This window comes from Phaethon aethereus (genome assembly GCF_964289735.1).
Source record: "Phaethon aethereus genome assembly, chromosome: 9".
Taxonomy (NCBI): Eukaryota; Metazoa; Chordata; class Aves; order Phaethontiformes; family Phaethontidae; genus Phaethon; species Phaethon aethereus.
The window spans coordinates 22,738,813-22,763,504 of NC_138585.1; the positions used below are offsets into that span (position 1 = coordinate 22,738,813).

At 44.2% G+C, this 24,692-nt stretch overlaps 1 protein-coding gene across 1 annotated transcript; it reads left to right on the forward strand.

The window, feature by feature from the left end:
- Positions 1 to 12,241: 12,241 nt before the first annotated feature.
- TNFSF10 (TNF superfamily member 10) lies at positions 12,242 to 19,852 on the forward strand (the record flags this gene model as incomplete). The annotated part of the gene is made up of 5 exons (XM_082003632.1): positions 12,242 to 12,367; positions 16,246 to 16,398; positions 17,933 to 17,975; positions 18,583 to 18,699; positions 19,404 to 19,852. 5 exons carry the CDS (start codon positions 12,242 to 12,244, stop codon positions 19,850 to 19,852), a joined length of 888 nt encoding a protein of 295 aa, XP_081859758.1.
- Between the last annotated feature and the right edge of the window lie 4,840 nt (positions 19,853 to 24,692).

A 24,692-nucleotide genomic window follows, 5' to 3' on the forward strand; every position in this document is an offset into this window, starting at 1 on the left:
CCTGGAAAAAGTTTCTGAGTGAAGATAGACGGTATGACCACAAAAAACCTCCAACAGGCTATGTACAGAATAATATAAAATAATAAAAATATTTCTAACCTCCACCCTATGAATATCTTGTAAAGATGAGGAAACGGCTGTATAATAATAGGTTCCATAGGCCAGCTGCAAAAAAGGGCTCTCCAAACAAGCACCCACTGCTTGTGGACAGTTTACCAGTTTTAACTGACGCAAAATTAGAAACAACACCTCTTCCTTGTGACAGAGAGGCAGTGGTGATTAATGTGTCTTATGAAGACACATTAAAGAAAAGGAAATATAATTGTGTGCAGAGAGGAGTACTCTTCGGGTGTCCACTCTAGACAAGGGTCTCCAGCGTGCTTTCTCCTCTTGGGCAATCCTGATGGAGGCAGCCCTGATGACCCTTCTGTTTCGAGCTGTAACAGCAACTCATTGTCTTCTGCTATACTGTAATTTAAAAAAAAATCTGTATATCCATCAGCAACCAGCAGAACACTAGCGCTGGCAAACATGGTGGGCTCTATAGTAGTCTTACTGCTCAAATTAAGATTGCAATTTCACGCCCCATTCTTCTACTTCAGTTGATAATAGTGAATTCAAAGGTCTTGTGTTTCCTATTTTAAGAGCTAAGTTGTAGCCTCAAAAGATCTCTCTATTGAAAATCCACATCCACCTCACGTTATTCACAACTAAGCCATGAGGTGTGCTTCCCCAGGTCCACTTTCCACCTCTCTCTGTAAAATACATTACAGGGAAGAAGGACCTGTATTGCCCTAAATAATGTCCTTTACACAGCTGGGCACTGGCAGGGGGTAATGTCGGCATAGTTTAAAGCTGGTTCAGAGGCCCTGGTGGAAGGAGGCGTGTGAACGACTGACCCATTGCTCCAGCCCATCCTTTCATTAAAGAGGAGCTCAGGCCACAGCCTTGGATGAAGGCGTCTTGCGCTGCCCTGCACCACCTTGTCCCTTAAATACAACAGCAAAACTCTTTGTGTTACCACACCATAAACCAGACTTGGGAACTGAAGAAGATTGCCTTCAAACCTGGTTGAAAAGGGGATGGGAGCTGTAAAACGATACTGCCGTTGGGATGGTCAAACCACCATGTCGGAGAAGCTGTTGGTGATGTCTCTCAAGTTGTGTCTGACCGACCCCTCACTTGGCCCTAGATGAGACCTCCCAGAAGGGCACTACAGCATGGACATACTGTCCTAGTGCCTGGGGGGACACCTCAAAATGTAGCTGGTTGCAGAAACAGAAAGAGGGTTCAACTGAGGCTTGCATTTACAACTTCCTTTGAGGAGAAGCACTGCTAAACGTGAAGCTGCTGGTAACAAAGAAAATGAAAGCAAAACCAAAAAAAAAGTCCTTCTGAAGAAAATGAGTATTGTGTTTCTCATAAATAGTAGTTCTTTTCCAAAATGAGTATTTTGTAACAGATAAGCATTAGGCAGATCCTTTCCATTAATCTCTTTGACAGGTGAGTTTCAGCAGCCTGAAAATACTCTATAAAAATGTGTAACAGGGGTGAATAGAAAGCCATTCACTGAGTCTTCTTTTTTTTCTCAAAAGTATCAACTTAAAAGAAACCAGAGTCTGGAGATGAGCCAGATTCAACCTCTGCACTGACAAAAGGACGCTGGAGTAGCTAAGGCTGATGCTGGATGGGCAGCTGAGCCCGTCTCATGGCCAGGGAAGGATCCTTCCACCTCTCCTTGCGCTGCCTGCACTTGCTGGGCTCTTCACTCAGCCAGCCCTCGTTGCTACCCCAAGAGATAACTATCTGGCATTTTGCCGGGTTAATGAGCTGTACTGGCTCTGATGAGCACCAGAGCTGATCCAAGGTAAACAGCAAGATCCTGGGTCCAAGAGCAAGAGGGGAGCGAGCATGAAGCGGGGCTTTTTTCTTTGCATAGGGGTGAACACATCTAACACCTCACTGCGTGTCTCATAAGCATCATTCACCCTTTGTGCTTTGTACCTGTACGTGGGTACCATATCCTACCCGATGACCACATCCGCCCCTACCGCTGATGCCAACTGCAGCTGGTTGAGAGGGAGCAGTTATTTCTGTGACGCCGTATCATCATCTCATGGTGTTTTTCTTTCACAAAATTGCATCTGCAACATTAAGGTCCACTTTTTAAAATTAAGCCCTTGAGTCTGTCTCTTTTGCATGAGGCCACTCCGTCTCAGTGCTACTGTCTGCCCCCAGAATGCTCTCTGTGCTGGCAATGGCTCTGCTGAAAGCTATATACGCAGGGATATTTCTTCCCTAGGTGATTAAGGACCTAATTGTCTCAAATATATTACTGGACTGTAGCCTTATAGAAGCCAAGGAAATCAAGCTCACGTGCCTCCAAAAGTCATAGAAAGGAACATATTATTTTAAGGCAAGGCAAGCCCCTAGGTAATTAGTTTAATTAAGTCAGTCATGGAGGTAGTTTTACAATCTAGCTGTGCTGAAGAGCTATTTTACTGGCTGATTGCAGTCATCAATTATTTTTCAAATGCCTTTTGGTGATAATTCTTCCTAGTTATAAAGAAATTACTTTTGTATTTAATTTTTCCACATAAACATTCTGTTGCAACATTTCCAATTTTTTTCTTATCCCAAACCCCACAAATCCTTAACCGGCTTAACTAGTACATACTCACAATCCAAAATTATCCAGGAGACTAAAGAAGTGCAACATTTTACCCAGTCAGATAGTATTGACATGCAACGTAGACTTCAAGCAGTGCCTCTCCATATCTGTGTATGTCCATGTATCTTTAATAAGGACACAGACATCCTCCACAGCCTTCTCCATGGCAATCTCATGCACTGACTCTGCCAACACAAGTTTTCAACAACTCCTCAGTAAAATGTTTGGAAATGGTTTCACTATTGCGAAACGTTTTACAGGCAGGTCTGGATTCCTTTAATATCTGGGTTTATATTTGAACCTCCAGGACATGGCTTTGCTGTATTTCCAGTCGTTCCTCCTTTACTGTAAAATCTGAAAAATTAGCTGTTTCTTTTCCTTATGACATCTGAGAACCTTTATAAACTCTAGGAGCCGGGCCTTAGAAAAGGTCAACTATATCAAGATGATGTCATCATATGGACATTTTCTTTAGTAGAAATACTGTTTTAAGTGTTTCCTCCCATCCTTTGCTGCCCTTATGCATTTTGCTGTGCTTTCAGCTATATCCCTGCAACGGTTTGGTGTCCCTGCTGTGAAACAGCTCCCAGAACACCCAGAATCGACCCAAACTTTTTAAAATGTGTTTTTCACCTTCTTCTGTGCTTTGTCTTTGCATGGTGGCCCCACTGACACAGTTGTCCTCGTCAGCTCCAGCACAGGACAGGAAGGACCAGCCGGGCACTGCCGCTGCCCTGGCTGCAAAGGAAACCTTGGTAAAATAAGCAAGTGCACAGGGGCCCAGAGGGGCTACAAGGCTTGCCTGGCTCCTCTGCTGACATGGGGACAGCGGGGATTTGCAATGCCTCCAGACTCTACCCACCGCAGGACCATTGCTCACACCCTACCTGTTACCTCTCATAGCTTCTCCCTCAAGCTGAATGACCTGGTCATCTCTTCTTTTCCCCGATTCAGAAATTGAGCCTATGCTAAGGTGAGGGCAGCATCCAAGGAGCTTGTATTTCCAGCTATAGAAAGACCCACAACCCTAAAAATCCACTTGGAAGCACCATCTGAAATTATAGGGATTCCTGAGCCCTGTGGACTCTGGTCTGAGGAGACACCTGGGATAAAGAAGGATGGGACTTGGATAGGACTCAAAGCACCTCTGTGAAAGCTCTTTCCTTCTAAGTGCTGACATCTTACAGTTTGTTTTCAGATGGACTTTATTTGCATTACCTGAATAAACTTTCTAGTTAATAAATTACTTAATGACTCTGTATGACCAGAGTAGTAGTTAATCTGCTGATATTGTTGTGGTGTTCAGACAAATAAGAATAATGACTGAAGAAAGTTGAATACACAAGTTGGGAACATTTTGCTTGCTGAGGTATGAAAAAGTCTCCAGGGTTTGCTTGGTGCACTACTCATGTATTAACTCGCATCTCAGTGCTAGCTAAAAATTAATGAGAAAAAACAAGTGTTGTGGGTTGTTGTGAATGAGGTACTGGGTCGCATATAGAAATCACTGTTATTGTCACAGCTCTAAACCACTGATTTTTTTAAAAAATGCTATGCTCTCCACTTTAAGATTTTTTGCAGTAGCTATTTATTGTCAGGAATCTTTTTGTGCTTCCTTCCCAAGTAAATAAGGAAATCCTGCTTTGAAGAAGCTGGGAAGGTGTTTGTTATATGATTTTATTCCCAGACACTCAAGTTCTTGTTTTGCAAATTTATGTCAGCTTGAGTTTAACTTGAAAAATTTGAGTGAGGAAAAGCGAAAAACTTAGCCCCAAGAGTAAATATACTGCTGCTCAGTGAAGTACACTGCAGTTTACTTTTAGTTAAATATTGTTATAGTTATAAATGTTTTTTCAGTTAAATATTACACAACTTTGGAGTAGGAATGATGAAACTGAAACGTGTATTGACCCAGGAGACAGCTTTGCTTTCTATTCTTCCTCAAGCCCTTTCTGTTTACTGAGTTTCAGTGCTGTACAAGCCCAGGAAAACATCTCGCACCTGGCAAAATTTGCCGTCTGTAAACAACGCCAGACCAATTCAGGCTCCGTCCCTGTGGCAATGTGGCCACAGAACTGCTTTAATACTTTGTTTGCCAGTCAGTATGGGAGACTTCTGCTCCCCACTATATGACGACCCATTTTTCAGGACAGAAGAAAATGCCTTTACTGTTCAGTGTCACTGAAAATACATACTGGCCACTGAAGATCCAGGTACACAAGAAGGTAGTTCTATAACTCCATTATAATGTTTGCATGACATTTATGCGATATCTTCTATAACATAAAAGCATGTGTATTATTTGTCATCACTCTGATATCTTTGGCATGTTCACCGAGTCCCATGTTTCCTTTCAATTTTGCTTCAACTAATTGATAACCCAGCAGTCTGCACAAGTAATTCAAGTTCTGCTGGTCTTGCATTGGCTCTGAAGTTTCCCTCTAATGCTCTGGACAGCCTTGTCTAGGCCTGACTAACCTGGGTAGTCCCTGAGCTCTTGCAGCCCCTACCCCAGCCCCAGGTTCTCAGTTCTTCATCTGAAAAGAACCACATTTGAAAATGCTCAGGTACCACCACACTGAAGGATTTCAAAGTGTTTCCCAAGTGAGAGTCACTACAACCCACTCCCAGAAAGTCCTCCATGTCCCTCACTCAGGGCTAAATAGCTGCAACATTCATGGACGGATTCTCTTCTTACTGTTGGAACAGACTATTTAGCAGGGCCTGTAGCGATAGGACAAGGGGTGATGGTTTAAACTAAAAGAGGGCAGATTTAGACTAGTTATAAGGAAGAAATTTTTTCACAATGAGGGTGGTGAAACCCTGGCCCAGGTTGCCCAGAGAGATGGGAGATGCCCCATCCCTGGAAACATGCTACATCAGGTTGTACGGGGCTCTGAGCAACCTGCTGTAGTTGAAGATGCCCCTGCTCACTGCAGGGGGGTTGGACTAGATGGCCTTTAAATGTCCCTTCCAGGCCAAACTATTCTGTGATTTTATTGCCTATTTTTTTATACTAACCACACAGCATGAAAGACTGAGCAGACGAGCCTTTCTGCCTTCTGGCATGAAGCCTTTCAATAGGCATAAAAGAAACGGTAGAAAAACATTTGTGTCTTACAATAATGAGTATCTAGATTGGAGTATGCAGCACTTTAGCAATCATCCAGGAGCCAGCTCCACGTGCCAAGGATCAGAGCAGTCCACAAGACTTCCCAGTGCCTGTATCAAGGCTAATGCTAACAGAGACCAGCATACGCAGTGTCCATCTGCCACCGAAATCACTCCCCAGAACAAAGCAGCCACCAGGCAGTCCCAAAACCTCCACAGCAGTAGGACAGAAGAGTGAATAGACCCAGAAAGTGCACACACAGCAATGGGTATCACCTTACATGACATGATGCTCTTGCCATAGACGTATACATGGAGTGGGTGCAAATACAAACAAACCTACTCCCCACTTTCATTAGTATATCCTCATGAGGCTTGTGCTGGTATAAATACAAAAACAAATCCACACACACTCTGTATGGATTACATGTGTTGTAGACCAAGCCAAACCAAGACTGCAGCAAAACAGATTCTGCTGGACAGAGCTGAGAATTTAACTTCACTCCATGTTTTTTCAATCACAAGAGAGAAAACAGTCCATCCAATTAATATAATACAAATATACGATCCAATCCAGAATGCCCTTTTTTACTAGTTACAGGAACAGGGAAGGGGTTTCACTTAAGTAAAAATCATCCTCAGCTGCTTCTCCCCATTTTCCCTGCACCCACAGCATTTTGTGGCTAGCTGGGAGAGCACACCTGAGCGGGAGCCCCGGCCACAATGCCGACGGCACAGGGGAGGACAAATGGTAGGTTCCCTCAGCAAGGAAGCAGAAATCTCATTCAGTCCTCTACCTACAGCCTCGCTATTGATTTCAGTCTGTCCCAGGAGGAAACTGTAGCCCAGATGCAAACAGGCAGGTATGTGAGACATGCTTTACCATGAAGAAGCCTCCAAAAAGTCATTTCTTTGCATATATATCTGGTGCCCTAAAGAGAAATATTTGTCTTCCATTTTCAGTGGAGGTTAAAAGCACTCAGCTATAGTAAAGATAATCAAATTTCATGCTTCAAGGCTTAAGCTGATTACTTAGCCAGGCTTTGCTATGTGCCAGGGACAATTCTTCCTCTTTCTGAAATGTTGCAGAGGCAGCTAGGTGTTGTTATGGATTTCCTCCCAGCTTCCCCCAGAGCTGGGGCTGCAATGAACCTGTTTCAACATTATCATTTTGTTGATATAGTATAGAGAAAGACTTAAAAGTGGCTATAAACATCCCCTTCGCTCCCTTAGGAAGGGGCCCTTAGCATCCTCTAGTGCTTCACACAAGTCTGGTCACGTAATAAGGTAATAGCTGCATGGCCAGATCCAGCCTTGAAATCTGCAGCTGAAATTAGTTCCTTCTACCTTAGTGATCTCGAGGGATGTACAGGAAAGTATAGCCATATAGCCCTTAAATGGATGTATCACAGAGTCATACAATTATCGAATGGTTTGGCTTGGAAGCGACTTTAAAAATTATCTAGTTCCAACCCCCCTGCCATGGGCAGGGACACCTTCCACTAGACCAGGTTGCCCAAAGCCCCATCCAGCCTGGCCTTGAACGCTTCCAGGGATGGGGCATCCACAACTCTTCTGGGCAACCTGTGCCAGTGCCTCACCACCCTCATAATGAAGGATTTCTTCCTTACAGCTAATCTAAATTTACCCTCTTTCAGTTTAAAGCCATTACCCAAACATTATTCTAATGATAAAATAATTCCAACTATTACAAAATGAAGTTTTTTGAAATTTTTTTTAACCAAAATCTTTAATTCTAACACAAACAGAAATTTTGAAATGTGAGACTTCCCTGTGGAACTGAAATTCTGAGTTGCAGCACTACAAGTAATAATTAAAACAGTGACATATAAACCATTTACATTAAAAAGCATGACAAGGAATCTTGAACCAAGGCACCCTAGTGAAACTCATTGCTCCGTTTCACTGAGTAACATCTAGGTGCTTTGCTGGGATGTGCCTGGTGACAATCCCTGGCGTTTGGCTCAGCCGGTGAATGTCAGAAGAGCAGGTACCATGCACAGCACTGCAGCCCGGGGCTGGAGCTTTACCAAAGCTCACAGGGAATTTCAGCACCAGGAAGGTGCTCTTTCCTTTTTAAGCCACAGCAACTTAATAAACCAGGCTGGTTGCCCTGGACAGCGTAAAGCACAAGAGTTGAGTTTCCAGAGATGCTGCCAACAAACCTCAAATCCATGGCTAATGATCTTGTGAAGGTGTACAAATCTGGAGAATACTGCTGCCACTGCTCCTGTTGCACTCAAGCACTGCCTTTCTAAGTACAAATATTTTGTAGAAAGCTAAAGAAGTACTAATTCTCATAAAGAAGATGAGCGCTCATAAAGGACACTATACTGTTGGAAGGTCCCATATATAACTGACATAATGAAAAAGCTTAAAAATATATACAGTACATTAACAGGCAAAAGGTTAAGTATTTTGTCAACTGAAAATGAGAGATCCAAAGTTAGATCTAGAGCACTAATGCTGGAGTGTTACTGGAAATGAGTGTCGCATGCGTACGCACAAGTATTGCCTGATCTATTTATGAAATCCACTGCTTGGGGCATTGAGAGAGAGATGTCAGGTCTGAATAAATTAATTCATAGGTGCATTTTGCGCCAGCTAGACCGCTGTTGTTGTTTATGTAACACCATAGGCAAAAAGGGCATTGCACTGATAAACAGATCTTCATTCTGATCCCATGACTGTATAAATCATGATTAAGTCATGAATTTGCAATGGTTTGCAACTGACAGTAATACATGAGGTCTGAATCTGGCTCACGGACCATGAAGGAATGAACAAACCGCAAAAGCCAAAATGTGATCTGTCTGGCACATGTGCAAAAAGGAGGACCACTGTGCAAGGTTAACTCTGCGCTGGCTGCCACAAACCATGCTTTTTGTGCCTGCTCAATTGGGAGGCTTGAAAGGATGAGGCTGTCCGTGACCCGTGCGCCTGGAGCAGAGCGTGGCAGTGCCCCGTGCGTGCACTGCAAGGCTGCGGCGGTGGGCAAGGACTGCCCCTTCCCTTCGGGGAGGAGAGCAGGCACAGCAATTTCTTCCTGTGCTCTTACAGCCAGCTATCCGACGACTTCATGGTAGGAATTAGAGGCTGGAGTAGCAAAGCCCAAACTGACAGAAGCATTCAGGTGTCGCCTGCATGGGAACTGGGTACCTAAGTTTGGCGTTAGCTTGTGAAGGAAGACTTAAGCGGTCATAACATCTTTGGTGACAAAAAGCCCAACCTGAGGCATGCTCCCAGGAGGTGGAAAGCACAGCCATGGGGCTGCTCTCCTCTCCAGAATGGTTACATTCCCTTTCTGCAGCTACAGCACTACAATTACGTGCTTTGATACCTGTAATGAAAAACACGACCTCCTTTGCTGCTCAGCAGAGAAATCAATGTCGAGAACTTCGTAGCAGAAAGTCAACTCTGCTTTCTCTGACTTGGAGAACGAGCACAGCTCTGCTGTGCTGGGGCTGGGGGGAGTGACAGCAGTGGTAATAACAACCATCTGCACCACTGGGGAACTGTACGTATAAATACGACTGAACCTCTGTTCTCCTCTGCAAACATCTTCATCACTCCCATCGCTGCAATCAGTAAGGAATGAGAACTAAGGACTTTTTCAAGACACTTTTCCCTTCCTTTAATTTTTATATATTTTCAGAGCCATTACAGATTCCTACTAGCCACACTGTTAGGGGAGAAGCATGGCAGGTCCACTGCCAGCTGTTTCCTTGACATGCCAAGTAACACAGGTCCTGAGTCCACAGGACAGATTAAGGTTTATCTCTAATTAAATGGTTCACCGAGTAAGCTTTAATAGGATGAAGAAGCCAGGAAGAATCAGAGGTTTGCTGGGGAGCTGCTTCGGTCTAGCGCTGCATAAATGCACAGAACTTGGTTTTGTTTAAACGGGCGCTAATGACATTCCTTCCCGCTGGTGTCATGACCCCACAGTTTTACTGCGGTAAAATTTCATCAAAACACTAATTTTACACTCTCAGAACCTTTGAAACAAATTCTTTTCAGTATAAGTTTACACTTATTAGAGACTAAAACTGGCAGAAAAGTAATCATTGAAAGTAGCAAAGATTTTCAAGTGTATTCGAAGGTGAAAATGGTTGGAGTTTCACTCTCGTAGTATCCTAGGTTGGTGTGGAAACCCATAAACAATTTATCATTGCACAACGAGGTTTTAAGGTCTGAAAACCTCAGAAAGAAATGTGATGTTATCATTTTTGGAAGAGATGGATTTCAGTGGGTTTTTTCCTGTTTTGCCCATTGTTCTTTTCAAACCAAACTTATTAATTTTGCCTTTCAGCACTGGCACTAACTAAACAAGTATTAAATCAGAGACATAAAGAATATTCATGGAGGATTTCCAATGATGGATCAGGGGGACATGGACCATGCCTGGTAGACATCTACAAGCTGAGTACATGGCTCAAAAAAAATCTTAAATGAATTCTTATGTTTACCCACAAAAAATAGTTATGTTACGAGTCATAGATTGGGGAGAAATCTGTGAAGAGATTGGAAAAACATAGAATAAAGACCAACTCCTAAACACGAACAACAACAAGAGTGCTCTGTAGTGCCCTGGGCTTCCTTTCACTTTTGTTTCTATTCTCTTTGAAAGGAAACACAGAAAGAAGTTTTGTTTCCTTCAAATGAGGTGGGACCTCCCTGAACACTTGGAATAAAAATCCACATAAACTCTCTTCAGCAGGCAGGAATCTTCTTCCAAGTTAGTTTATGGCCTCATATGGCTCCCTCAGATGAAATTTCTTCCCCAGGAATTTAAGAACCATGACAAACAAAGAAGGAGGCCGATTATTTTTTGTAAGATCCTTTTGTGCATGTGCTAAAATCTGTAAGAAACTCCTGCACTGAGGCTGATGCAGAGACCTGCTTTGCATGAAGTGCAAGTGAACAAGAGTCCCACTAGCCCTGCTCAGAACGTGGCTGGGATGCTGCAAAGCAAAACGAGCCCAAAATGTCACACTGACTTTGCTGAGAAGTCATAGGAGGAGATCATGAGCTAACTTTCAAGAAGATGTTAATCCTCCCCATCTGCCCTACGTGTGGGAATTACAGAGATCTGAACTGTTTTGGCACACAGATTGAATGCTACAAAGAGCCAGACAAATAAACTGCCTGCTGCCACGTTAAACAGGGATCTGGGGATCACTTCTGCTACATTATGATGGAAGGAAAAACAATTAATTTTCCTGTAAATGGTTGAATACAACACAGTTACGTCTTCTAAAGATCTTCTCAATAGTCAGGAAAGATGGAGAGATCTTTATTTAATTTTTCCCTGTAATTATACTGAGAACTCCCACCTGCATCCAGGCACTCAGGTTATGAATGTTGGGCAGGAGCCAAAATTTTGTCCTGCCCTGCAGCAACAGCCTGAAAGACTTGATTCTTGCACTTGCATTTGAAATCCCAATTTTCAATGGCTGCACTGTCAGCAGACCATAGCGGTGCTGCCTCTGCTGGTTTTAAAGCATCTGCAGATAATTTATGAAGCTGCTTATAATCCACAGTCTGTGTGAGGTGAAGGTGTCAAAAGCCCGGTGGAATGGTCACATCGTGAATCATAGAAACACAGAATGGTTTGGGCTGGAAGGGACCTTTAAAGGCCATCTTGTCCAACCCCCCTGCAGTGAGCAGGGACATCTTCAACTAGAGCAGATGCATGTGCCTTTGGAAAACTTCAGCTGGGCTCAACGGTCTGGAGAAAAGTCTGCAAGAAGACTTAGGGGTTTGAAAACCAACCAGCCAAACCCAAAAGCGACTTCAGATAAAGCAAGCCCAAAATGCACCCGGCGCTCCTGTTCCACGACGTTAAGCGTGCCAGGGCCGCGGGAAGGAGCTGTGCTGTCGGAGCCGTTGCTCACGGCACAGGTACAAGTTACCGGCCCGCTGCCACTTCCCGGCCTCGCACCGGCTCCGCGGGAGAAGGTACAGAGAAGGGTAACGCAGCCCGGGGCCAGGAGACGCCGGGCCCCTCTTTACCCTTAGCCTGAGCCTTAATCGCTTAAACGACCCATTTCCACCGCTGCCCCGCGGTGACCGCTCACAAAGGCCGCTTAGAAATGCCCTGCAACGCGACGGCTGAGCAATCACCCCCACTTCAGGGGGCGGGGGGCGGGAGCGGGAGGCGCCCCGCAGGACCCGCACCCCCCGCCGCGGCGGCAGGACGGGCCGGGCCGGGGGGAGGCAGGGCCCGCCCGCTCCGCCCGCCGCCGCGGGGCTGGGGCTGCCGGGGGGCGGGCCCTGCACCGGGCGGCTGCCGGGGCCGCACTTCGCCGCGGGACAGCGGTGGGTGAACCCCCAAGCCCGGCCCGGCCCGGCCCGGCCCAGCCCGCTCCTCCGGGCGGAGGGAAAAGCCCCGCGGGCGAAGAGCGCGGCGCTGCCTCGGGCGAGCGCTGCCCGGCCATGATGCTGCCCGCGGCCGGCCCCAGCCCCGGGCAGATGTGCGGGGCCGTGCTGGTCGCCGCCGTGCTCCTGCAGTCCGTCTGCGTGGCCGTCACCTTCCTCTACTTCACCAACGAGCTCAAACAGGTCGGTGGGGGGGACGGGCGACAGGGGGGACCCGCGCTCCGCCTTGTCCAGCGGGAAGGTGCTTGTGCAGCGGGAGAGCACAAGGACAAAGAGCCTCGCTGGCGGGGGGTGGGGTGTGTGCCTGTGTGTGTGTGTCTCTGTGTGTGTGTGTGTGTGCGCCTGTGTGTGTGTGTGTGTGCCTCTGTGTGTGTGTGTCTCTGTGGGTGTGTGTCTGTGTGTGTCTCTGTGTGTCTCTGTGTGTGTGTCTCTGTGTGTGTGTGTGTGTCTCTGTGTGTGTGTGTGTGTCTCTCTGTGTGTGTGCCTGCTCCTTTGTCTGAGCTTCCCTGGGCCTTGGGGGTGCAGGCAGGGGACGGAGTTCAAGGCAAGAACAATTAAAAAGTTCCCCCCCCCCTTTTTTTTAATATAAAAAGTTACACTTTTTTTTGGCAGGGAGGTTAGCAAATGTGCTTTTCTTTCGAGGGCCGGACGCGCTGTCGCGCAGGCGGTGGTGCTCCGCGGGAGCGCAGAACCGTTAGCAGCGCCCGGACGGCAGCAGCCCCCGCAGCCAGCCCGCTGGGTTAGCCCCACCGGCAACGGGGAGAGAGCCTGGGGAGAGCTGAGGTGCCTTTTAAATGCCTCCTCTAGGAAAAGCCATAGTTTTTAGACAGTGACTAATCCCAAAGGAACTTCACCCAGACAGCAAACACCACTGAATTCCTCGGAATGACTTGTAAAATACCCATTGTACAGTCTAGATGCTTTGGTCTCCTCGCAGCCAGCCTTCAAGCCTGCTAGCTGCTGCTTAACTTTTTCCTCTTCCTGCAAAAGATCATTTGCATTCCAAGAAAATTACATTTAGTCGGTAGTCCCGTGAGCTTTTATGTGTGTGGTCCTGCTTTTCATTGACTCCCTAGTACTCAGGGTTTCCCTGAGTGTCTTGCTCAAAAATTTACTATCCTGCTTTAAGTTGTACCAGTATGTTACTCTCCCTAGCACAAAGGTAAACCTAACTGCAGGTAAGTGTACTATAGTTATACAACTTCAAAAAGTATTGCATAAATGTAGAATATTACGTTGCTTGTGCATTTATTCCACATAAAATTTAGTAGGTGGAGTCTTCTGAGATGTCTGAAGAAAATGTTAAAGCGTATACAGTATTCTACAATATAAGCCAACGCGCATACTTTGCAAATGTATAAAACGCATTTTCCTGCTAAGTTTATAGCTGTGGCTGTCCCATATTTGGTGAAATGGGGGAGTCACAGAAAGGTATTGGTTTTATGAGATCAGGTTACATAATACTGCTAATGAAGAAAAATACATAAACACATTCTCATCTCTTCATGCATATAGTTCAGAGTCCTTTGCTAATAAGCTTGTCAATCTAAGTAATTAGTAACCACACTTATCTTTCCCTTCCTTTTATTCAAATATGTACACCTGGGACACAACCACATCTAGTGATACTTGCCCAAAATACAGCTTGCTCTTTCTGAATAACAACAAGCCTGCATTTGATGTGAAAAGCTGAATCTGCCCACACCAAGGTCTGCTGGGCTACAAAGGTTGCTGGCTCTGCAGGGGGTACCTTAAGTACATATTCTTGCGTGTGCCATCTGGCACACAATAAAAAAAGAAAAAGCTTATTTAGAAACACAGTCTGCTATCCTACGTCCACATGGTGCATCTGGAATAAATCTCAAAAGATAAACTGCAGTTTTTGCCTGTCCATTTCTCTTCCCTTTGTTGTCAACAATATCTGCATTTGTACACCTTCACCAAATGGCTGCACGGACTGCAGATGTTTTTATCTTTACAAAAGGAATAATGTATAACTAGCAGGTTTTTTTCTCTATGTCTCTAGTAATCTGTGTAGGACTACAAATATGACCGTTTGTTTAACAGTTTTGCTATGGGAGGAAGTGCTGAGACACAAGCACAATAAAGTTCATTATGCTTCAGGATACAGGGCTGCAAGAAAAATATCCTCAGACTTCCTTCTGTTTTGAAAACATAGTCCACACACTACTCCTAGAGTAGGAGAGGAGCTTTACAGGATAGCATTTCTGCAGGACTCGTGACCTTAGAAACTCCCGTGCTACAGATAAACCTCATTTGAGTAAGTCACAACACCCCGATGCCTTGCTTTCTCTACCCATAAAACACAAGTACCAGTCCTTCAGTACCATACAGTGCTCGTACAAGGTTGCATTCCCTGAGGATTTCAGAATGCATGCAAAATACTGTTACAGTGCCAGGATAGTAAAGCTGTTTGGGGGAAAAGTATGTCAGGTAAGGAAAATGCAGAAGGGCAGGACTGTTTGCTTCCAGATAGGAGGGCAAAGCTCAGAGTTGAGCTGTAGCAAGAGAATAGTATCTCACCTGCTCACATGTATTTTTAAAAAATTCGTCGAACCACTTCTTATAGAACCTACTGTAGTTAAATCTGTCAGAGCCCTTAGTTCTAACTGTGTTTTTACCCTAATAAGCACACAATTTTAACGGGTTTAAGTGAGTTCTTGAAACAAGAAACCTGATTTAAGACTAGCACTGAACTCCTCAGCAAAGACACACAAACCTTCACAAACACTCATGGTGGTGGCCCTGTTTCACTTTGATGCCCAACCCAGTAGGACTTGCAGGGTAGTAGGGGTGAATTCTCCTAATCCTCCTGGAGTGGGAATTCACTTCCTAAATGCCTTTGTTTTCTAACGGGCAGGAAAAGCATGGAGTGTGAAGGAGGAGGTGAGTCCATTTGTTGCTTTCAATACCCCGGTCTCAAAGGACAGCTGAAACTGGTACTTGTGGAGTAAGTGTATCTGTTCAGCAAACCAAACCACACTTCCTGAGCATGAGTGACATTTTACAAGACCACCATCTGAATGCTTTGCCTGCTTATTGCTGATTGCTGTTTCTTCCAAGTTCCTGTAGTACTTTGCTGGCACACCAAGCCTTACCAGTCCCTACAGCTGATGCAGCAGCAACCGAGTTGGAAGCAAAGAGGAGTTCAGAGCCAAGGGGAGCTGATCTCTGCTGGCACTGCGGGAGGCAGCGCAGGTTACTGCGCTCGTACATTAAACAACAGCGCCAGCTGGAGTTGTGAGTGCCTGCGGATGCGGCGGGGCTTGGGAAGAGCTTTCCGCTATATAGAAACTCTCCCAGTCAGATTCCCTTGGAGCCAACAGGAGTTTTGCCACTCCCTTCAAAGTCATTTCTCTTTATCAGAAAAAAATGTGTTTTCTCTAAGGAAAAATGTCTGTATCGTCTATACCTAGAGGATATAGACATAGGCCCATGTCACAAGAATTCAGTGTTATAATTTTATTTGAATCCAAATGTAATTTCTGTTGTCTGAACTTTGTTCTGGTCAAATACAGTTACGGAGAGACCCCAAACTGGATAGGGGAAGGATATAGTGTGGATGTATAACAAGCTAAAACCTGGATTATGAATGACATTCGCTGAAAAGATAGAATAGAAAATACTTTTCAGGGCTGGTATTTGATTTCATCCTCATTAATTTGTGAAGTAAAATCCCTCGTGCAAAAGAAATGTTTTTAACAGAGAACTAAAGAGACTAAAAAATTCACAGTGTTAGCAATTTGGGTATTGAATTTTCACGAAGCTTATTTAGTTGAGTGCTGGACACCAAATTTATGTCCATGGAGATAACGTAAGTATATTTTTGCATATTAGGTATGCCATTGTAATTAAATAAATATGTAAAATCAGGATTAATTACTCTTGCTGTCTCTGTAGTCATAACTTGTACCATACTAGCAAATGCTTTAAAGAAAAGAAAGCATGTTCCTAAGCATAGTGAGTTTAGTGACATACCTCAGCTGAACCTCTGCGAGCACATCACAGGTGAAAAATCCCGTCTTTCCCTTCTGCTGCAGCTCCGGGACACGTACTCCAAGAGCGGCTTTGCTTGTCTCACCGGGGAGGAAATCGGGAATTTCATCCAAAACTTGGACCTAATTGAAAGCGAAGACAGAGCGGCTGATCCCTGCTGGCAAGTAAAGTGGCACCTGGGAAAGTTAATTAAAAAGGTATTTGGGAACCAACATGCTGAAACAGTGGCGCTTGGTGGTATTACAATTGAAATAATCCTGATAGCAGAATAAAAGGGTGCTCTTGGATTGTTTTATTGCAGAGCAATAGTCAAGCCACAGCTTCAGCTGCAGAGTGCTTGCACTGAAGCCAAAAAACCCATGACTGATTTCACTAGATTCAGGAAATAATAAAGCCAAGAAAATCAGTTTTTAATAAGCTAATTTCAGTGGTAGGTTGGCTTGTCTGAAATACCTCAGTGTAGAAGTGCTTGACTCGAGCTTTTTTCTACCTGACCGTACAGATCGTAGTGCTAGCAGAGGTGTCACTGCCTCTTTGGAAACACGGGGAGACTGGCATGAGAAATGAAATGTAACACAGGGAGAGGTAAAAAGGTGCCTGAGGAATGGTCCGGTCATGAGCCGTGTTCTGTATTGGGGAGGAAAGAGCGTGCGAGCACACAGCATCAGGCACTACACCTTCCCAGCTCAGCGTTCAGAGAACACCATCTCCTGCGTGACTTGCACGCAATATTTATGATTTTGGCTACAGAGAAGAAAATGTGCCTGGCTGAAAAATCAGAAAGGCTAAAATCTTCTGGAATGGTTTTCAAAATCCCATCTCCAGCATCTAAAAAACTTCCTCCATAAAAATTCACTTCTGGCTGAAACTTACCTGGCAAATCTTGCAGCCCAAAATAGTTCCTCTGTATTCAGAGATCTCAGCTCCTTTGGTGGAAGTTCTGCCAGTCAAGTCCCTGAACTTCTGCATAAAGGAAACATTGTTTTATTTAGTGGACATTTACACATCTGATATACCTGCTAGCTCCCCGATTGCTTAAAAAAAAAGATACCCTGGGTGCCAGAAATAATAATATAGCCTGCGTGTCAGAAATAATAATGATAATGATTATAATAATAACAACAATAATAATAAGGATAGATAGAAATGTGGCCGAACCCATCATTAAGTGGCAATACAGGGCCCACGTTAATCACCTGGGTAAATCATCTCAAACCATCAGCTTGCTGCAGCTGCACCGCCGTTGGTAACCAGGCTGGCTCGTTTTAGCAGTCGGAAGCGGTTATAAAGAAGGGGAATGCACAAAGTAAGGCATGCTGGCTTAGGAGCTTAGATAGATAGATAGGTAGAGTTATAAAAATAAATGAAATTTAATTTCCCAGAGCCAAGATCCCACAGAAGTGCACACTGCCAAGAATCCTGCGAGCGGGAGCTGGTGCTTGTACACTGTATCTCTTCTTAGTTAAGAAGAGCATGAGGGTCAAAGTTTCCGATAGACTTAAAGCCCAGATGGCTGAGCTCTCTTGAAAATATTTTCCCACGTATTTCATTACATAAAAGCTGTAAAAGTAGAAGTACTTTATTACACCAAATTAATGGGCTTTTTTTGATTTGCTTGTTGATCAAATTTAGAATACCCTTTATTCAAGAGTTTGTGAAAGGAGTGTCTCTTCCTTGCACCTATCAGTTTCTGCTGACAAACTAATTTGTTTTCTCTGTGTTTGTTGGCAGATCATGTCGAGAAGCTATGAGGAAAACATATCCGCAGTCAACGGTATTATAATAATCTTATTATCTGTGGCAAAAAGGAGCTGCTAGTGGCACCTGATATGTAGTGACTCAAGGAATCTTTTTGAAGTGCAGGAACGAGTGACTAATATCTTGTGCAGTTACACAGTTCTTCATCAGCAAGTTAGTGAAAAATGATTACTTACTACTAGAAGGCAAATTTTCAGGAGGCAGAAATATGGTGAAGTGCTTAGAGCAAGGTAACCGAGGTGAATGCAGAGGACTTGGCTTCTGGACTGGAGTCCCACAGCAGTGACTGATTTAAGCAGTCTGCTCTCCTGGGAACAAGCAGCACTGAACTGCTGTATCACTGATCATAAATGTGAAATTATGGGGTATTTTAAGTTGTCTGTTGGTAATTTTGGGATGAGGGAAGGAGAAAAAGGAGAACAAGAGGCATATAAAGACATTTCAATGAGACCAAGAGCGAAAGAGAAATTTGAGCCTTATTAGACAATAAATAGCATTCGGTCTATGATTTAGTCAATTAAAAAAATTGCATCCGTATTCCTTAAAATCAAGTCAAATGGGACAGATGTGCTTTCTTACGTCCTTGCTTCTAACGTGAGGTTCCATTTCCCGTCTTTCCTTAGCCGAGAGAGCCCTGACGCTGTCGCACACCGACGGGCAGCCACCGCGCAGTCCCACCAACAGGATCGCGGCGCATCTGACGGGCAACAGCAACAGGAAGAATTCACAGTCCCCACGCAGTAAGGAAAAACCTTTAAAAACATTTAAAGATCACAGAAATTACTCTCTCATTGCTACCCTCGTGCTTACATACACCTTTTAATACTTGCTTGAGTTCACAGTAAGAAACAAATCATTAAAAAGTCTTCATGTCCCAGACAAGGTTTTGTCCAGCTGATTCTCGCAGGACAGGGAGAAGGCCGGTTGCCTCTGGGTACCTCACTAACTTTTCTTCTGGGACCTTCATTAGGGGGAAAAAATAAATATCCTTCTTGCTAATGCTACGTTTTCCTCTTTTCTTTCCCTTAATTTCCTTCTGTTAGTTGCACGAGTCCCAGCTGCTATGGTGACAGACCTATTAGACATGTGAGACAGAGACAGGAGAGACTTGACATTCAGGCCATGTTAATGAAAGGCTTGGTAGGGTTTCTACAGCTTTGGAGGGTGTCAGACAGAAATGGATATTTTAACTTTGTTACTAAGAAACAACATGATGATTTTTCTCTTTATTTGGGAGAACAAAAATTAAAAATACAAATGGTTCATGTGAATACCCACGTAGAGCTAAACAGCTTCCTTCTGTAAGGAGAATGGACCTTAATGAGCCGCTGGGAAGAACAACTTTCCTTACTTCGTTGTTAAAAAACAAACTCCCCAACTAGCAGACACCTGGCTTCACTACCTGGCTTTTAATTTAACATTTTCTTTTTTTTTTTTTCTCAAGTAGATTCCTTGCCCAGGAGAGGAAACGGACAAAAAATAAACAACTGGGAATCGTCAAGGAAAGGCCACTCTTTCCTGTACAACGTGGAGCTGAGAAATGGCGAGTTAGTGATACCCCAAACGGGCTTTTATTACATCTACTCGCAAATTTATTTTCGTTTCCGTGAAAATGAGAACGAGGATTCAGATTTGTTGGCACAAATCAGGAACCCAAAACAGCTTGTCCAATACGTTTACAAACTGACTAATTACCCAGAGCCCATTTTGCTCATGAAAAGTGCAAGAACAAGCTGCTGGTCTAAAAAGGCAGAATATGGACTTTACTCCATCTACCAAGGTGGTGTGTTTCAGCTGAAAAGAGAGGACAGGATTTTTGTCTCTGTCAGTAATAGTGACATAGTTGACATGGACAAAGAAGCAAGTTTTTTTGGAGCCTTTATGATCGGTTAAAAGACAAAAGTCACGCTCCAAAGGAGCCAGTTTTCCTAGGCAGGACCAGCTTAAAATTCTATAAAATAGGGGATAATAAGCAAACACTGTAGCAGTACCGACCATACCAGACTCCCCTTTCTCAGCTCGCTCAGCGCCAGGTCCGACCCTGCCGAATACTCTCCCGCCCGCCGGGAAGGGGCGTCAGCAGCTGCGCGTGGCGATGCTTTGTGCAGGCGCGAGCGCCGCGGCTCGCTGCCCAGCCAGGCTGGGGACGTGCGAGGGCTTCACACGCCGCAGACGATACCTTCAGCCAGAACCCCAGGCAGGTAAGCGCTCGCCACCGCCTCTGCAGAGATGATCCACGCCCAGCTCGGCCATGGCAGGTGGGATGGAGGATGCTCTGGGCCCGGTTGCTTGAGGCTGAGCCTGGACATCAAGCTTTATTTGTGGTCTCCATTGGTCTCGTCTTGAATATCTCAGCTCCTGTGAGGAGCCTTTGCAAGTACTGCTTCCCATATGCCCATGGAATTACTGTGGAGGTCTTTCTTTGTATCTGAGTTTTACGAAAGCGAAAGACCATCAGAAACTCAAACTGCACATCTTCATCTCATCTAGCAGAGCACTTAAGCACCTAATTAATTTTAAGCATATGAACAGTCTGACTAAATCGGAGTATTACATGCTTGAAATTAAATATGTGCTTAAGCACTTTTCAGGATCGTGGCTTGAGGAAACACATTAGTTTGTCTTAATTGGGCTGTTGTACATAAAACCAGCTCTGAAATGGCACAGAAGAGGTTCTGAAATCAATCAGTATTTTGATCAGCACGTGATGATAGTGCCTATTTACTTAATTGTTGTGCTGCAGAGATTTCACCAGGCTTCCAGTAGGTTCAGTAATGTAGTTGCTGCTACACTTGTTGACAGCAAGTACCTGATCCAGAAAAATGTGTTTTTCTGTAAATACTGAATTCTATTAGACATTTGCCACAAAGTAAGCATGACCTGTTTCTTTCATATTTGTTTGTACTGGCCTGTATTTGATAGGATGTAATGCAGAATAACACATCCCAATGACTAATGTTTTAAAGAAAACATACACAGCTATCCCTACTTAAACAAGAGCTGCAATCTGGGTAATGCTGTTTTGATTTTTATTTTATTTGTAGGAATGGGTGGAAAATTTTCATAACTTTTTTTAAAATCCATAATTGTTTTAAAAACTGGCCACTATATTTTTTAACTCTGTGAGTAGGACTATTTTATAGTATTAAAAAAAAAGGAAAAAAAAAAAAGATTTGCAAGTGTAAGCCATGTGGGCTAGGTCCACAGCATCAATCAGGTAGCACTCATCAGCACATCTGCAGCATTGTCAGTGGAGCTATACCAGTTTGTACCATGAATGCATTTTGTCCAGGTTCAGAGAAAACAATGGGGAAAAGAAGGTGAAAGTGAAAAAAAACTGGAGGGAAAAGAAGACAGTTGTTCTGCAAATGTTACTTTATGTCAACAGAATGATGCCAGGAGAAAAGCTGCTTGTCTATTTTTTTTAATACACTAAGGTTGCCGTGGGAACCCTCACATTCACCTCCACATTCTGGTAATGAAATCACTGTACAGCCCTTGCATATGGGCCTCATGAGTAAACACGCGTCGTTCATCTTACTACTTTGTCAACAAGAGGAAATGAATGGACACAAGCCCCTGCATTTCTTTTGTCTTTCAGAAAAGCAGGTACGTTCATTCACTTAAATACCTGTGTCTGAGCAGCAAGAGAAGAATTTCAGGAATACCCTCCTTTTGACAGGTTAGGGCGAAGAAACACACTGCCGTAAGCCTAAAATGATGAGTTTTAACTTCTGTCTGCTGTTCTCACGTAGCATCACACATACTGTTTTCAGTGGTAATCAAATATGTGAAATTCTTCATTGTTTACTGGAACACTTTGGTTTGCCTCATTCCCAAATCATCTGTTTCAACAGAGAGCAGAAAATATTTCTACAGTTTTCTTTCTGATTTCAGTATTTAATTCAGAAGTTTTCTGCCTGCCAGAAAAGGCTAGGGAGAACAAAGCCATTCCCTACATATTTGGATGTCTGCTATATTGGAGAAATGACTTTTGTAGGTTCTTCTTGCAAAATAGACCAGACTTTTCGATCTCGGCACAGGATTGACCCATGCTACCAGGTTTGAGGTTTTTTTAGCAATCTATTGTAATAAGTTAATTATTTTTTTAAAGAAATGTTATTTTAGGAACTTATTTGAAAGAAAGTTTATTTGAACTGTGAACAAGTATTTCAGATTTACTGGTGGCAGCTTAGAGTCAGAAACCCTCCCTTATGGCTAAGAACCGATCTGTGTAACGTAGGAGTCATGGCTGCTAGAAAGGACTGGAAGGAAACAGTGGGGGACTCAAACTTGCAGCTGATGCTAAGACAAATTGTCTATTACACACAGATTTTTTTTGCTCTGTGTTCTCTCCTCAACTCTCTATATAACACCATGCCCGCTGTTGCTTGAGGAATGCTCCCTGGCATTATCTTCCTTTTTTATCTAAATGTACATATTCTTGTGGCTGCATGCTCTGCATATCTCAACAGGGATCATACCGAATAATTGTATTTTATTTCTGAATAATCCAAAGGCATGCTTGTCAGATATTATCTTGGGGAAAGACTATCAACTAATATCTGACAGGACACATTTGAAGATGAATAGAAAGATATAGCAACTTCTCTTTGTATGCTTGCACCTTTTCATCTCACTTTATGTCGAATGATGAATGTAGCAGGTTTTTATTTGTGGATGTAGGTTGTGGTAACATGTAAATATTGTAATTTTTCTACACGGATTTTGTATAAAAGATTTTTAGTAAATAGTTATTTAGTCTTCCAGATTATTGGTGTCATCCTATGGCTTCCATAACAACAACCCAGTCTGAAATAATTTCTCTGACATTGGTTGGTATCAGTTACAATCCATTAAATGCCACAAACAGTTGCAACACAAAGGACATAATACAAGCCGCTGAGCAATGCCATATTGTGTAATGCCACATAACCAGCTTCCAGACCTCGCTGGTGAAGAGCATCTGGAAGCGGTACACTGAAGAAAACACTGAAACTCATCACCAGAGGCTACAAAACCCTGAGCCCTTCCCTTGAGGTTCTTCTCATGTTTCTTGGCTTTGGCAGTTACTTAAGCACTGGGAAATCTATTTAGTATGGAAACATCTAATTCTTATCCATCAGCAGCCTACCGCAGAAGGTAATATGAATTCACAGGGACAAGGCCCATTTACACAGACGTCATAAAGCTGCAGTAAACCGGAGCTGCCCTAATGTTGAGAACAAATGCACTCCCTGCCCCAAAAGCAAACACGAGCCACTGTTTGGTCTCCCTGCTCCGCTTCCAAACTTTGCCCCACCAAAAAAGGGGGTGGAAACCCAAGGGAACCCCGGAAACTCAACAAGACAGGAAGGCATCACCTAACCTGGCGCCCAGCCCCGAGATGGGAGAGGGGGTGGTTTTGTCCTGCGTGTGCAGAGAAGGGCTACGGCTGGAGCAGCAGCGACGTGCGGCGGCAGGGACGCCGGTTGCTCTTGGGGGACAAACCCCCAGGAACGTTGCCCCCACCTTAGCCACCCCCAAGGGCTGTTTCACCTCTGTGTGTCTGCTTTCGACATTGCCTTCTCTTAGCGGTTCCCAGTATTACTGTATGCCCACCGTACCGGGCTCTGGCAGACCCTCGCGTCGCTGTTCTACGCACCGCGCACCTACCTGATTGTAAAAGGACGCTTGCCTGCCTGAAGGAATCATAATCTAAACGCATTTCGCCCCGCGTTTGTTTTCGGCTTTCTTTGGAATAGATGGGCACCCCTCAAGCCTCGGCACCCAGACGCGTAGGTCTGTGTGTGCGGCTCTCCCCACCCACGCCGAGCCCCACTGGGACCGGTATGCCATCACCGGGCAGGAGCAGCCCCCGCCACCGCAGCCCCAGGTTGCAGGGGTGCCCGCAGGTTTCAAAAAGAAATTACTCCTTTCCTAGAGACTGCTTTTAGCAGAGGGTCTCTCTTTTGTGGTGTTTCCATGGGAAAGAGGACATGCCAGCTAACTGGCTTTCATTGTGCCTTTCCTTTCTTCATGGAAACGGACTTCTATTTTTTGCCTCTCTTTGCCTTAATAAATGTAATTATTATTGTTTGTGTTGCAGCAGTATTCACGGCCCAAGCAGGATCAGGGATGCATTTGTTGTACTCCACGCAAACAGTTAAAAAGGCCAATTCAGACACTGACATTTTGAGATTCATAATTTTAGTTTGCAGATTACATCTAAATATTAGGGTCTAAGGAAAGACAGAATGTAATGATCAATATAACATAAATAAGCACACCGAGACGAGATCTCGTTCATCCCTCCAAGGCACCTCGTGCCATTCAGTAGCAGAAATGGAAGATGGATTAGGAGATCAGGGGTTCTGATCCAATTTTCACAGGCTGGTGGTTTTTTTTCATGTAGTTACAAGGACTTGTATAGCAATTTTCATCAGAATCATACAAAATTTTTCTCTGTATTAACAAACTGAAATCGCATGCTATGTCACATGTTGAAAACTATTAATCTTCCTCTGATTACCGGTGTACCACAGTTAACTGCCTGACCACCACATCACTGCTGCATTGTAATACCATGCTTTTTCCCCTTGAGACATTCATAATCTGAACCTACATAGACATTTCCATTAATTTCTTCTGAAAGCTTTAGAGGTGACATCGAGTTGGGACACCGGGTCACGACAGAAATGCTGTCAAACCGCTTGTGGCCAGTGCGATGGGGCTGCAGCTTCTGGCAGAAGCC